The sequence below is a fragment of the Pleuronectes platessa genome, chromosome 4 (assembly GCF_947347685.1).
Source record: "Pleuronectes platessa chromosome 4, fPlePla1.1, whole genome shotgun sequence".
In the NCBI taxonomy this organism is placed as follows: domain Eukaryota; kingdom Metazoa; phylum Chordata; class Actinopteri; order Pleuronectiformes; family Pleuronectidae; genus Pleuronectes; species Pleuronectes platessa.
In genome coordinates, this window is record NC_070629.1 from 23725111 (window position 1) to 23740382 (window position 15272).

Sequence of the window (15272 nt, forward strand, 5' to 3'; positions counted from 1 at the left end):
TTGAGGGTGAAGAATTGGTTTAAGGCTTAGAATTAGGTTAAGGTTAAGTTGAGGCATTTAGTTGATGGTTAGGGTTAAGGTATGGTGCTAAGGAATGTATAATGTCAATGAGTGTCCTAGAAACAAAAGAGAGATGTGCATGTGTGTGTGTGTCTGTGTTTGCTATAGGATTTAAACTGATGCCTCTTATTTTATCCATCGTCCATCCATTTCAAATGTCTGCTATTTTCAATATACACTTAAATAAGTAGAAAGCAGCAGCTGAGTAGAACAATATAAAACATGTAGTACAGTAAATGGGCTCATACACACATACCCACAGGGATGGTGATTAAAGTAAAAGTAGGATAACAACGTTTGCGATTCTGTGACACAACACAAATGACACCTATTAAGTAAATGTCAGCATTGGCTTCTAAAGCTGTTTTCTCCTTTTATCATCAACGCCGGTATATATAATAACTTTTAAAAGACAAACCCAATGCAGAAGTCACTGGGGCTACAGCAGCAGGTAGCTCACAGGGATACATGATCGTGCTACTGCCTTGTTTCATCTGATGAACTGTGTTTGTACCAGATACTGTACTTTAATATCAGTGTCAAACCTCAAAGGTTGGCCTTACTTTGTGAAACCAAACGTTTCCTTGGTAAAACATAATTCTGAGCTGTGGAGGAAAGCAATCAGAGGCTGGCTTCATCGTGTGTGTTTGCAGCTCATCTCTGACCACGTTCAGAGCAACAGCAGGTTTTCGTCTCATCTTTTTCCTGAGATCCATACGTGCTGATTACAAGAAGGAAGTGAAAGAAAATCATTAAATAGCCGTTTTAAAAGCTCGCCTTCACTGGAAGCCGCTGTGTCTCCACCTTTGCACTGCTGCCGCGAATCGGGCTCCTCACAGTGATCCCACTAGTCCCACAGGGTGATAATTACCATTTCAGAGAAATACAACAGAGAGTCGAGCGGATTCATGTGTATGTTAGAGGAACTGATATAATCCATAAACTGGATTCCCTCCATGCGTGTGTGGGTGTGTGTGGGAGTATACGCACCACGTGTGTCTTCTTGAAAACAACGGAATAAAACACAGAGTGAGATACCATTAAAAAAAAAAACACACACACATGCAATGGTAGTGAGAGATTAACACAACAGAGATAACCAAACCTCCTGTTGTCGGATCACAAGGGGGAACACGGTGTCTCAGGCACATCAACAAACAGAGTCACAACAAATTTCAATTGTTTCATTTGAGTATGAAAGCATTCTACAGAAGATAGCCACAACACTCAGTGTTAAAGAAAATTTAAAAATACGACTAATTAAAGCTACATTTGAGTGTTTTTCTGAATGGCTTACGGACACATTTTTATTTTTGTAACAGATTTTAATCGACAACGTGCACGGCTAATTTATAATTTCCATATTAAGCCAAAATACATTATAACCTATTACGAGAGTTACTTCCGATATCGACATAATAAAAGTAATTGTTGAGAAGAAGCTTTAGGGAGATGAATAGGAGGGAAAAGGGGTGTGGGGTGACTTTTCACACCCACCAGGTTCCTGGATCAAACCCTGATCTCCTCTTTCTATTCCTCTCATTTCTCAACTCCTGTCGCGCTCCCACAGGGGCAATAATGTCTCTTTGTGCAGAGCGCGGCTTCATGAAAAGCTCCGAGGACAAGAACAAAGAAACAAACTGCGACTGCTGTGTAAGCCCTGTGCGTTCACCGATATTAATCTTATTTATCGTACCAGAGGCTGCACAACCATTCATCTTCGACAACGCCATAAATTATGAATTAACTTTTAATGGGTGGCCAGATGTCTTCCATAATATTTGCTTTAATAGATAAAGTGGTACAAAGAATAAAACCATCTTCTTTCTTGAGAAAATACTAACTCTCGCTCTTGCAAGATGTAGATGAGATTTATATGCATATGGGTCTAATGATTATAAGTCTATAGACACCGGCCTGTTAGCGTAGCATAGCATAAAGACTGGCTGTACACAGCCCATACTCAGCTTACTGAAGATGCAGTGTAACCACACATGGTGACGTCACCCATTGGTTTGGGATTGGCCGCTTTAGCATTGGCCAGCGCCATCTTGGTTGTCTGAAACCAGAAGTAACCATGTTTGGGGGATCGGGGGGGGGGGGGGGGGGGGGGGGAGACGACGACCCTGACTCAAGGACACTGCACACCCACCCGCACCTGCAACCTATACCCCTGGACAGTAGCTGTCAATCACAGGGTATCTATGCCATGCTTTAATCTCTACTTTACTTTAAATGGGACCCTCATTTATGACATGAGCGTCAATCTGTATTAGAGAAGACTCAGAAGCTAAGTCTAGTGATTGGTCGATGGTCCTCTGCTGGTCATTTGAGTGAATACAGGTTTCAGGCACTTCTGCGTCGGCCTAACTTTGCGGACCCCGAGTCATACAGTCAATCAATGTGACACATTATAGCTCATGTGTATATTTCAGACAAAAGTTACAAAAGTTGTATAAAAATGATGCAAAAGATTCATGAGGCCCCCACGTGGAGCTTTTGGTGAGAAGTGGTGACAATAATTGAAGAAGTAGGCTAACTCCTGTTAAACTGCTTATTGTTATTTTTTGTAATTGAAAGACATTTCGATCAGCCTTCTGTAAAAGTCCGTTCAAAGACTAAATACACTTTGGAAAACACAATTATTCGCTTTCTTGCAGAGTCATGAGTCACAACTGACGTCTGAACAGTAAATGTGACAGGTAACAAGAAGCAGGTCACTGCAACCAGCCAGGAAATGGACTGGCACATAACTGCTGTAAAACCACTGAACCTGGGTCTGTACACATCTGTTTGACAGGGTTATTTACTAAGTTCTGTTAATAAGTGCGCTTTTTTTAAATATCTCATTTTCTTTTTGTTCGTCTTAAGAAAGCCATCATAATTATACAGTATAACACCCAACAGGATCAAAAAGAACACATGAAATAAGTAGATAAGCGTGGCAGATTTCATTGTTCATCATCTCTCTACCGTTTAAATGGTTCGTTTCCCTCCCTTAAAGACTTATTTTCTAACTTCAGACAACCAAAAGCCACTTTTTTTTGGTTTCCTGGAGCAATACAAAACATTAATTTGACAGTAGCAGCAACAGCAGCAGCAGCTTTACTTTATGTAACCACTCAATTCAACTAATGATGTGGCAGCTAACGTGACAATCACTGGATCAGCTTCCCACATCCTGCTGTTTCCTCGTTGCCCTGCATGCTGTTCACTTCCTCCAGAGAAGTTCCTCTCCCACACACAAACACACATATGCACACAAAGCTATCACGCATACACACACTGTATACAACTTGCTGTGCCTTTGCCACTGTCCTCCCTGCTCTAGATATAGGTCAACAACACACACACATTTTATAAGGCAACATACATTTTGTTTCTCTCATCGTACACATGTGCTGTGTTGAGAGGTTTCCTCTGCTCCAATCAACCTGAGGCAGTGTGGCGACTGACAGGAACCCAGCTCTCCTGACAGGCGGATGGACATGCTGCAACATTTTCATATCATGTTGCTATTCTGCAGAGGAAGAATCAGCAAATTCGCAGCAGTAAATATTTGAATTATTTGTCAGGTCCACAACTTTCCACTGTTGATTCATCATTTACCAACTTTATAGGTCAGTAAAAAAAAAAATTGGGGCAAATTGATGGCAGATTTATGTTATCAAAAAAGAGCATAATTTGAAGGGGAATAATCAAGACTGGCTTTTTAAAATAAATATTACTAACACACTGTTATGTCACTCAAACCTGCATCACTTGATTCCCTGCGAAAAGCCCCACACCTGAGGTGTTCATATAGAAAACCGGTTATTGAAGCAGTTTATTTACACATCAAGCAGATGTATAAATATTAGCCTTCACTCGGAGTCTGCGACCAACTTAAGTCCGACATTCAGCATTGAGCTGTTGAATGTTTCACTATGTTCACCCATGACCGTGGGCCCTGAACACAAACTCTCCACAGCTGCCCTACCCACACACGCAAACAGTACATGTGCACTGCCTGTGCCTGAGGGCAACCGACACGGACATCAAATACAGGTCAACTTAATGTGGAATTTATGCCTTCATATTTATTGCTAATTTACAAATCATTTAAACTCCAGGCATCAAGCAACGTTTTCAAACTCCAATGTATCAAAAACAACAAATAGACCAACTTGTGGCTCCGGGGCCCTGGGATATTCCTCCTTTGCCCAGTATGTGCCCAGTATCCATCATTGTTTTCACCAGATTTTGAACTTTGGACACAGCTTTTCCATTTGTTGTATCTGGAGTATTTTCTTAATAATCCTCAGAGACCACACTTTGATTAGTGCAGAATGTAAAATAAAAGAGACGGACGCCAGCTTTAAATTTTTGTCCAACACTATGAGGTCCATCCCCGAACACTTGGCAGGAAACTTGAGAGGAAAATCAAAAGCAGGCTGCAGAGGGAGAGCAGATCAGACCCATGCAGGACAATGGGAAGAGCTGGTTTCTGAATGCAGACGATCAGCGTGAGCAGCAGCAAAACATGTGATGAGAGGAGCATTTAGAGCGAGAGGGGTTTTCTAATGAGCACTAATTACACACAGACACACGTACACACGTACACACACACACACAGACATACACACACGCACACACACACATGCACAATGCACATCAGGGCGTCAGCACCGGCACTTCAACTCCAAAGTGTCACCCTACATTTTCTCACATCAACTCTAATGAGGAGGGAGGCTGTTGAAAAGAACCCTGTGCGGCTGCAGCTCAACAAAAACACAGTTTATTGGAGCCGGTGCAGCCGCAGCAGACGACACTGAACCAACCTGCTCCAAGGTTCTAATGAAACTTCCTCTTTCACTGCACCACAGCCGTGTGCATCACGCGCGGATGGAGACGAGGTCACACGTTCGATCCCCTTTACAGCCAATTTGTCCGTCCCTCTCAGAGCGTCCTGGGTGACCTTGCTGAGCCATTAGTTCTGGAATCATGAACATATTGTATGGTTCCTCTTCAATGGATAAGAAAGGCTGGTTTTAAAATGTTTGCGCATGAACAGCCTCCCTGATTAAACCCGCAGACTGAATCAAAGGTTTCGCTGCAGTGATCTGGATGCACCTTGTTTTGGACAGGAAAATTGTTATTTAGATGCAGATAGTGAAGTAAATATTAGCAGTTTATTAGTTATGTAGATGCAGAATGAACACACATATACAACATGAACACAAATTATTAACCTTCACAATTTGTCAAAAAAATTAAGAAATCAGCAGGTAGTTACTCTTATGGGTATCTCTTCCGAGAAGGTTATTGTTTTAACTTGTTTGATTGTTTGTTAGCAAGATGACTCAAAACCCAAGGGACAGATTAGCACGACACTTAGTGGAGGGATGTGGTTCTAGTCAGGGAAGAACCCGTTTTGGTTCAAATCCAGGTTGCCAGTCCCAGAAGAAAAGCACACCGGAGGAACATGCAATTTCTAAACTGGGAACCTTGTATACCACAGTGCTCACACTATGGGAATGTTTGACTTTATCTAACATTGGGTCTTGATGAAAAACTCTGGCATATTTAGGGGATTGATATCCATGAATATATTTGGTGCAGTGTGAACTTTCCTCATTTACATTTAGGAAAATTGTGCTTTGCACCTCAGAGCCATCGTACCGAGCCTGTTCCTCACACTGAACATTAGTTTCATCACCAGATCATGATGTAATTAATGTCTATTTACGCTGTTGTCAGCTTTTTGGGTTAAATACTCAATCTAGGGAAATGAGGGGACCAGCTGAACTGAACTGACCAGAAGCTGACAAAAACACGTTTTATTCTAAACGTGTGGGGAGCCTGAGCAAAAAGAAAAATGAAACCTTTGAGATATTGATTTTGCTTCTTTTCTTTACAACATGACAAACAGCCTTTCAAGTAAGGAACACCTGGCCTTTGAATCTTGACTTTAGAGTGGCATTCTGGAAACAGACAGTTTGTAACGTCTCCACTGGTTCATAGCCTCTGATGAACTCTCCCTGGGATCAATAATCACCGGACACCTGACGACGGGCAGAGGGATAATTTGACATTATTATTGCCTTCTACACACACACGTGTTCACTTAGTGCTCGTCCACAGTCGCTGTGGAAACCAATCAGGCCTGTGTGAACACTCTCCAAAAGGATTTGAAGGGCTGGTGTCTCTCTGAGAGTGAGACAGAGGGAGTGAGCGGTGGCTGTGTGTTATTTGTGTGGTCGCATTGTGGTTCACTGTGGGGGTGTGATACTGCGGGTTGCTGGCAGACTCACTTGACTGTGCAGAGAAACAGTGAAGAGGAAGAGCGACTGATGGAGGGATGGAAGGCCTTTATCCAGAGAACGCCTGGATCAGGACTGAAATCCTTTGTTACTGATATTTGATCAATGAACACAAACACACACACACACACACACACACACACACACACACACACACACACACACACACACACACACACACACACACACACACACACACACACACACACACACACACACACACACACACACACACACACACACACACACACCTCATAAGCCCAACAAAATGCCACCGTTGTTTGGTTTGCTTCCCCTGTTTGCGTGGCTGTGTATCAATATAGCGTCAGCCGTGGGCAGATTGGAAATAACCCTAATTAAACGTCACAGCTGTAGAGTGAGAGTGAGACAAGTGGGCACAGAGAGTGAGAGTGAGGGGCACAGAGGGTGAGACAGATGGGCACAGAGAGTGAGACAGATGGGCACAGAGAGTGAGACATATGGGCACAGAGAGTGAGACAGATGGGCACAGAGAGTGAGAGAGATGGGCACAGAGAGTGAGACAGAGGGGCACAGAGAGTGAGAGAGATGGGCACAGAGAGTGAGACAGAGGGGCACAGAGAGTGAGAGATGGGCACAGAGAGTGAGACAGAGGGGCACAGAGAGTGAGAGTGAGGGGCACAGAGAGTGAGACATATGGGCAAAGAGAGTGAGACAGAGGGGCACAGAGGGTGAGACAGACGGGCACAGAGAGTGAGACAGACGGGCACAGAGAGTGAGACAGATGGGCACAGAGGGTGAGACAGATGGGCACAGAGAGTGAGACAGATGGGCACAGAGAGTGAGACATATGGGCACAGAGAGTGAGACAGATGGGCACAGAGAGTGAGAGAGATGGGCACAGAGAGTGAGACAGAGGGGCACAGAGAGTGAGAGAGATGGGCACAGAGAGTGAGACAGAGGGGCACAGAGAGTGAGAGATGGGCACAGAGAGTGAGACAGAGGGGCACAGAGAGTGAGAGTGAGGGGCACAGAGAGTGAGACATATGGGCACAGAGAGTGAGACAGATGGGCACAGAGAGTGAGAGAGATGGGCACAGAGAGTGAGACAGAGGGGCACAGAGAGTGAGAGAGATGGGCACAGAGAGTGAGACAGAGGGGCACAGAGAGTGAGAGATGGGCACAGAGAGTGAGACAGAGGGGCACAGAGAGTGAGAGTGAGGGGCACAGAGAGTGAGACATATGGGCAAAGAGAGTGAGACAGAGGGGCACAGAGGGTGAGACAGACGGGCACAGAGAGTGAGACAGACGGGCACAGAGAGTGAGACAGATGGGCACAGAGGGTGAGACAGATGGGCACAGAGAGTGAGACAGATGGGCACAGAGAGTGAGACATATGGGCACAGAGAGTGAGACAGATGGGCACAGAGAGTGAGAGAGATGGGCACAGAGAGTGAGACAGAGGGGCACAGAGAGTGAGAGAGATGGGCACAGAGAGTGAGACAGAGGGGCACAGAGAGTGAGAGATGGGCACAGAGAGTGAGACAGAGGGGCACAGAGAGTGAGAGTGAGGGGCACAGAGAGTGAGACATATGGGCAAAGAGAGTGAGACAGAGGGGCACAGAGGGTGAGACAGACGGGCACAGAGAGTGAGACAGACGGGCACAGAGAGTGAGACAGAGGGGCACAGAGGGTGAGACAGACGGGCACAGAGAGTGAGACATATGGGCACAGAGAGTGAGACAGAGGGGCACAGAGGGTGAGACAGACGGGCACAGAGAGTGAGACAGACGGGCACAGAGAGTGAGACAGATGGGCACAGAGAGTGAGACAGACGGGCACAGAGAGTGAGACAGATGGGCACAGAGAGTGAGACAGATGGGCACAGAGAGTGAGAGTGAGGGGCACAGAGAGTGAGACAGATGGGCACAGAGAGTGAGAGAGATGGGCACAGAGAGTGAGAGAGATGGGCACAGAGAGTGAGACAGACGGGCACAGAGAGTGAGACAGATGGGCACAGAGAGTGAGAGAGATGGGCACAGAGAGTGAGAGAGATGGGCACAGAGAGTGAGAGAGATGGGCACAGAGAGTGAGACAGAGGGGCACAGAGAGTGAGACAGAGGGGGACAGAGAGTGAGAAAGAGGGGCACAGAGAGTGAGACAGATGGGCACAGAGAGTGAGACAGACGGGCACAGAGAGTGAGACAGAGGGGAACAGAGGGGCACTGAGGGTGAGACAGAGGGGCACAGAGGGGCACTGAGGGTGAGACAGAGGGGCACAGAGGGGCACAGAGGGTGAGACAGAGGGGCACTGAGGGTGAGACAGAGGGGCACAGAGGGGGAGACAGAGGGGCACAGAGGGGCACAGAGGGTGAGACAGAGGGGCACTGAGGGTGAGACAGACGGGCACAGAGGGGGAGACAGAGGGGCACAGAGGGGCACAGAGGGTGAGACAGAGGGGCACAGAGGGGCACAGAGGGTGAGACAGTGTAGAAAGAGGATCAAATGAGATCATGACGGCCGAGCTGGGGGACATCAGGAGAGACTGTTTTTACGTTCACATCAACGTCAGTGGTCGGAGCCACTTGTAGCTTGTTTCCCTCCAAAAGAGTTTTGTATCCTCTCATGATCATTCTTCACAAACCCAGTACAGAAATAAAGACCAGCTCTTCATGTGTTGCTTGATTAAAACTAAACTCTTCCATCTAGTGGCTCCTCCATTTGCATACATCTGGAATGAGTTGTCTTTACTTCACATTTAAAGAGACAGAGGTCCACTGTGCAAGAACATCTTTTAGAGATTCATTTTTTTCCCATGTGATGGTGATTGGCAGCCATTTTCAACCACTCTTCAAACTTCCAAGTGATTGCATCCACTCACTGTCTCATCAATACTTCTTTAAACTGTCACAAGTCAATTCAGTCCAGAACATTCCTCCCAGTACATGTCGATGGGCACGATGCCTGTTCACACACATGCTCATAGTTCCCAAGGCCACCTGGACAGGAATCAGTCTGTTTTCTCTGTTAGGTTAGATTACAATTTATGAATATATTCACAAACACTGATTCTGTGAGTGATGAAACCCCATTGTTGTGATTTCTGACCAATAAATGTGCATTTTTTCTGTTGTTTTTTTTAAGTGGACAACTATTGGTGCAAATGGTAAATCAAATGTTTCCCTAACAACAAGCCCTTCCCTAACTGTCGGAGCAACAATACAGAGGCAACTTCCAGGAGCACAGCCACTGAAACATTCACCCAAAATATTTTACAGCACGCATCACAGATGTACTGGTATGAAACCATTTTACAGACCAGCCGGATTCAGGAGAGGGTCAAATATTACACATTTATTTTGTATAATACTCCAGACGACAGGTTTCTGAAGACACTAAATGTGCAACACTGCAGTAAATGAAGCACAGGACATGTCGAATATGTCTGTGAGGTTCATGTTACAGAATATAAGACATGGCATCCTGGGAATAAATATTTCATTGGAAAATTTAGAAAATATCAAATATGTCTAGAAGGAAAAGTGCTTTCTTACTTTTCAGCATTCAAAGGGTTAAAGACAGAAAACCTGTTGCTGCATTGAGCCTCCCAGCGTCTGACTTGTAATACATTTGACTTAAGAAATTGCTGTTTGTTGACAGAATAACTGCATTTGCATCATGATAATGCAAGTTCCCACTCTCCAGATCACAAATAAAGAACATTCTGTGGTAACCAGCAAGTAACATTAAATCAAAGAGAGAAAAACGTAAAAAGTTAATATATTTTTACAGTTTGCTCAAAGGTAAGGAGCTTATTTGTGGATCAGAAATAGAAATGCATGCAGGAGCTGTTGTGCTGTGACTGCTCCTGCATGTTCTCTGGCACCAGCCTGCTCCCATTTGCATCTGAATCCTTGGAGGATGGTCACCTGCTCGGGGAGGATGCTCTGGAGCTCGTAATGCTGCAGGGCTTTCTGCAGAGAGCCGAGAGGCTGCATGAACTGCTGCAGCCTCCTTGAGCCGCATTGTAGCCTGCGATGGAGTCAAGTTTACATTTTGATGAACAAACTTTTTGATCAAGTGGATTCTTGTTATTTTTAAAGTACAGCATTGGTGAACAGGGTTTATGTGAAAGCCAAAGCAGGATCCCCCTGAGATATGGTGCATGTCTGTTGCCAAGCACCAGTTTGCTCCTCACGCTCATGTCATGGACTAGAATTTGTGAAGTTGTAGAGACAGATGTGATGAGGTCACCTGTTCACTGACAGCAGGGGTTTAGCGCACTGACGCCCCCCCCCCCCCCCCCCCCTCTCCCTCCCCCTCTCACCTGTTTCTCCAGCGCTTCTCTCCCCGTGGTGGACATCTTGGGCGCCGGCGCGCGCTCGCAGGTGCATCCTTCCAACAGGTAAATCCCCGCAGGTCGCGCGCTCTGCTCGTTCTCGAAGTAGAACAGTATATTCTGGTACAGGGCGAAGAACTTCTCGTGCCAGCGGCTGTTCTCGGCCGTCTTCTTGCTCAGGTACCCGCGCTTGGTTCCCTCTTTACGCGCGACCACTGACAGAAACAGCGCGTGTCCCTCGTTGTAGCGCACGCTCTTCTGCATCTCGACGACCGGTTTCGGGGGCAGAGAGGAAAGTGGGACAAGTCCGGAGTCTTCACCGCGAGTCCATGTCCGTGGTGGGGCTGCGTGTTAACTTTCCCACCGAGGGACGCGCGGCTCAGCGGCGCCGGTGCGCACGGAAAAGTTGCCCCGCTGACGGAAGCGTCTCCGCAGAGGAACTCATAGCAGGGTGAAGATGTCCGAGTCCCACGAGCGTTAGAATAAATCCATTGTGATGGTCGAGCACATGAACGAGCGAGGAGCGGGGAGGTCGTTCACAGAGGGACGAACCCTCAAGTGGACAAACACTGACAGGAGCGCAGACCCTATAAAGCTATGTGTCCGTGGCTAGATCGCTCTCTCTCTCTCACACACACACACACACACACACACACTCCCACAATGTCTCTCTCTCTCTCTCTCTCTCTCTCTCTCTGGTGATGGGCACTGATCTTGGAGTTGGCGGAATTAAAGGCGGAGCATGAGTGGCTGAGAGAGATGGAGATGTGAGGTCGATTTCCCACAGTCAAATGTTGTGATTTGTTTCTGCATTATTAATAGCGTTGGATTCAAAGCGCACATAACACATTAATAGGTAAAACACTAAACATTAAAAAGGCTAAACTGAATATTGAATCATTGACAAAACCCAGTGAGGCTAAACATTTGAAAACCCCCTTATGTTAAAAATCTATTTCCTTCACACTTTCTACTGTTTTGATTTTATCTCATTAAAGTCTGTTTAAAGGTCTTTTGGTCTTTGGGTGTGTGTGTGTGGGGGGGGGGGGGGGGGGGGGGGGTAGCTGCCTGACGTCTAATAAACTGGCTCAAGAGCAGACATGAGGTGATGGAGACTGCACGTCTAAAGATGGACAAATAAATGTGAGGCTGTGTAGTTATAAAGACATGAGCCCCCCCGGCCCACCCATCATCTATCATCATCTATCCATCATCTATGTCACACATAAGTGAACTTTGACACGCGACATTCACTTCTACCTGCATTACACACCTGAACATCAACTGTCAGAGGTTGAGTTGCATTGTGGGATATGTAGACAACCCATGTGGACAAGGATGAAGAATGTGTGGTATTAAAAAAGATGACATGACATTTTCATTGTTTTTTTTTGTGTTGCCTTCTTTTAAATGACGAACGTGACTCGGAAAAGCTTTTGGACGTGAAATGTTAAATCAACAATCAATGAAACGTATCAAGTTGATTCTTTATTCAACCACTAAACACAATGAAGTCACGTATCGTCTGGTTGGTAGAATCTACATCAGTCCATTGAGACGGTTCAGTGACAGTACAGATGATGGTGAGAACCTGAGATAGATACAAATCCGTATCACACGACTGCTCTTCTCCCTCGGCGCCAAGCCTTGTGTGAAGCAGGCTTTCACTTCTGTGAGCACGAGTAATCATCTCTCAGCCCGTTGATTCACAGACTGCAAAGTTCTCTCCTCCTCATGTGCTGACTTCTGCTGCAGCGATGTCAGTTTGACCGCTGCCACTCCAGGAGGGACGACTTGTCTGAGACGCTCCAGAGATCCGACAGAAGTTTCACTCTGCTCCTGGAGAGACGGTGGGAAAAAGACACAGAGACGTTGCTTAAACAAAGTTCTTTGTACACAACAATTCTACATCCTCACACAGGCGCCTATGTGAGTCTTAACACGTTGACATCTGACATACAGCTGTGTGAGGGGAGCAATAAAATCCCTGTTCTTAACCCTCGACCAGCAGCTCAACTCCTCTGTGTACGATTATTGTGTACTCAGCGCGGCTTCACTCAAACAACGGACAAACATTTCATATAGAGAGGATTACACTGACAGAGAGGTATGGCTCTGTGTGTGTGTGTGCATGTGTGTGTGTGTGTGTGTGTCTATTGACAGATTCTGTATTTCATATGGTGAGGATTACTTAGGAAGTGAGAGCAGCACTCCGCTCCCAGCAGGCTGTCTGTAACCGAGCGGAGATGCCATGTACAAATTCATAGAGACACAAGTGTGTACTCTGAGAAAGTGCAATGTGCTGACACCTTGACAGCAAATGACTAAGAATTAGTCTTATTCCAGTTTCCTCACTCACTCACTCGAACGTGTCTACCTGCAGTGGTGGGTTCACTCATAGAAGGAGTAAATCCCAGGGAGGATTTGACTCCTGCACGGGGACAAAATGTGCAACGACAAAAAGTTGATTAAAAGTCCAGCAAATGTTTCTTTGTACCTATTCCAATTATTTTATTGTATGTTCTCTTTACTTCAGTTTCCACTTCTATTACAGGCAATAAGAAACAGTTTTTTATTCGTATGTTCACTTTTATATATAATGACCATTCCCCATATATAATGTTTCCAATATTTATTTTCCTATAATATTTTTGCACGCACATTAGGTTGATAGTTGTTTTGTGTATTGCAAATTGCACTGTAATGTGAGCATCAGTTCAGCTCCACAAATTAAAAGCACATATTAGCAGAAACAAAGGATAAATGTCTCTGTAGTTGACTGAACATCCAACTGAGACATCATGAGAAGTCTTGGGTAACATGTCAACCTATATTGAGAATTACACATTTACAGCTTTCAATGGGAGAGTTCAAGTTATTTCCACAATCAACGAATTTTCAGACCAAAAGACTTCCTGTCACAAACTTGACTGTCGCTCGCTCGCTCTCTCCCTCTCTCTCCTCTGTGCAAAGGTCCATCAGGTGAAAAACTCAGAGCTGCTCTGTTAATCTGTCAGATTTTCCGGGGGTTTGGTACATTTTCTGGTTCAGATGTGTCAGCACGAGTATGAAATCAAGTTCAGTTGAGTGTTAAAGCTTAAATAAACATTCAGTTTAGTGTCGGTGGAGCTTTGACTCCATGTTTTCATTGGCCGGGCTCCTCTTGTGCTTTATAATATTTGAGAAACTCTGCAAAAACACAGGAGAAGGATATTTTATGATTTGTTGGAGGGTTTAAAAGCTAAGCCTGTGAATTAGTATTTCACTTGTATAACGTTAGGGGACTGGAAAGAGACAGATTAAAAAAAATTACTGTAATTCCTTAATATCATATAATAATCATATCATAACTCAAGTTGCTCGGGATAACACAACACAGCATATTCCTTGTATGTGTAAACCTGCTTCGCACTAAAACCTGCTTCAGATTTTAAAAAAATGAAACCTGTCTCTTGCCGCCTCATGTGGTGCGTGATGTCATCTGGCAAGACACTGCAGTGGCTTTGTACTAGAACATGCCTAAAACATGTCTTGTGATTGTCATGATGAAGATTGAAAAACTGTTGTTGCTGTTTTCAGGTGTGAAATCTTGTCATAGACTATTATGTGTTTTCAAGGCTTAAAATACAGGATTTCATTGTCTCACTTGTAACTGAGGGAACCCCCCCCCCCCCACTGACACAGCCCCTGGCGTTAGAGAGCTGCATCTTTGAAACATCCAGTTTGAACCAAAGACTCTCCATTACAATGTTTTGAGTCCCAAAGCACAAACTGAGATGGCATGAGCTCACTTTAAAAAAGATTCTCCGGGCACAAAATAAATGACAAATGCTTTCTCAGGCTAAGTTGTGCCCCATGTGCCTCACAAGTAGATGTTGATGTTTAAAATCAGCGAAGCAAGCCTTGACAGATTGGTTACGGTGAATATGTGTGTTTCCTGTACCTCCTGGCGTTGACCACGTTCTCCATCTCTCTGGCTTTACGAGCAGCAGTGTGTAGTATAGAATCTGGGATGTCGGCCAGACGGGCGACATTCAGGCCGTAGCTGCGTCCTGCAGCTCCTCCAGTTAGCTGGTAGAGGAAGGTGATGAACTCGGGCTGAACCTCATCGCCTGTAAGCAAACACACATGGGTAAACCCTAAAATCAAAGCAAAGTGCCAGGAGACAATATTAAATTGTTGGAGTAGAACTGTTCAAAACGTAACTGCATTACAGTCAAACCCATAATTTCCACCATCAAACAAAAATACACACATACCGTCAGTGGCAGTAGCAATATCAGGGTCATTGAGTAGGAAAGCCATATGGTAGTTAGCCACATGTCTCGGATACGCCTGCTCCAGCTCACACAGAGGGGGATAATGGGTCACAAACAGGGTTTGGGCTTTTACCTAAAACAAGGAAAAGAGTGTTAATATCCAGAAAAATGTGGTCTGCAGGCAAGGACCCTGGCGGCTCTCCAGAGTCAGCTGATATCAAAATGTTCAGGTTTAGGAAAACTGCATAAACAGGGTCAGTCGAGTGTGAATACAATCTGTACAACGTGTTCACAGTCAGAAAACCTCCTGGTGAGGGGTAGAAGCCCTTCAGA

At 45.3% G+C, this 15272-nt stretch overlaps 2 protein-coding genes across 4 annotated transcripts in view; both read right to left on the minus strand.

Annotated features, from left to right (window-relative positions):
- The window catches only part of rasgrf2b (Ras protein-specific guanine nucleotide-releasing factor 2b), a 41445-nt gene extending 30501 nt beyond the window's left edge, over window positions 1–10944 (minus strand). For all 3 annotated transcript variants that reach the window (XM_053420993.1, XM_053420992.1, XM_053420991.1), the window contains exon 1: window positions 10669–10944. In XM_053420993.1, the coding sequence (XP_053276968.1) occupies window positions 10669–10944 (276 nt within the window). The remainder of the gene's footprint in view (window positions 1–10668) is intronic.
- Window positions 10945–12155: 1211 nt separating this feature from the next.
- Window positions 12156–15272, minus strand: part of msh3 (mutS homolog 3 (E. coli)) — a 36245-nt gene continuing 33128 nt past the window's right edge. Inside the window, exons 23-25 of the mRNA XM_053421771.1 lie at window positions 14940–15072; window positions 14624–14792; window positions 12156–12519 (exon numbers count right to left, since the gene is read on the minus strand). Coding sequence (XP_053277746.1) covers window positions 12441–12519; window positions 14624–14792; window positions 14940–15072 — 381 coding nt within the window. The 3' untranslated portion in view covers window positions 12156–12440. The remainder of the gene's footprint in view (window positions 12520–14623; window positions 14793–14939; window positions 15073–15272) is intronic.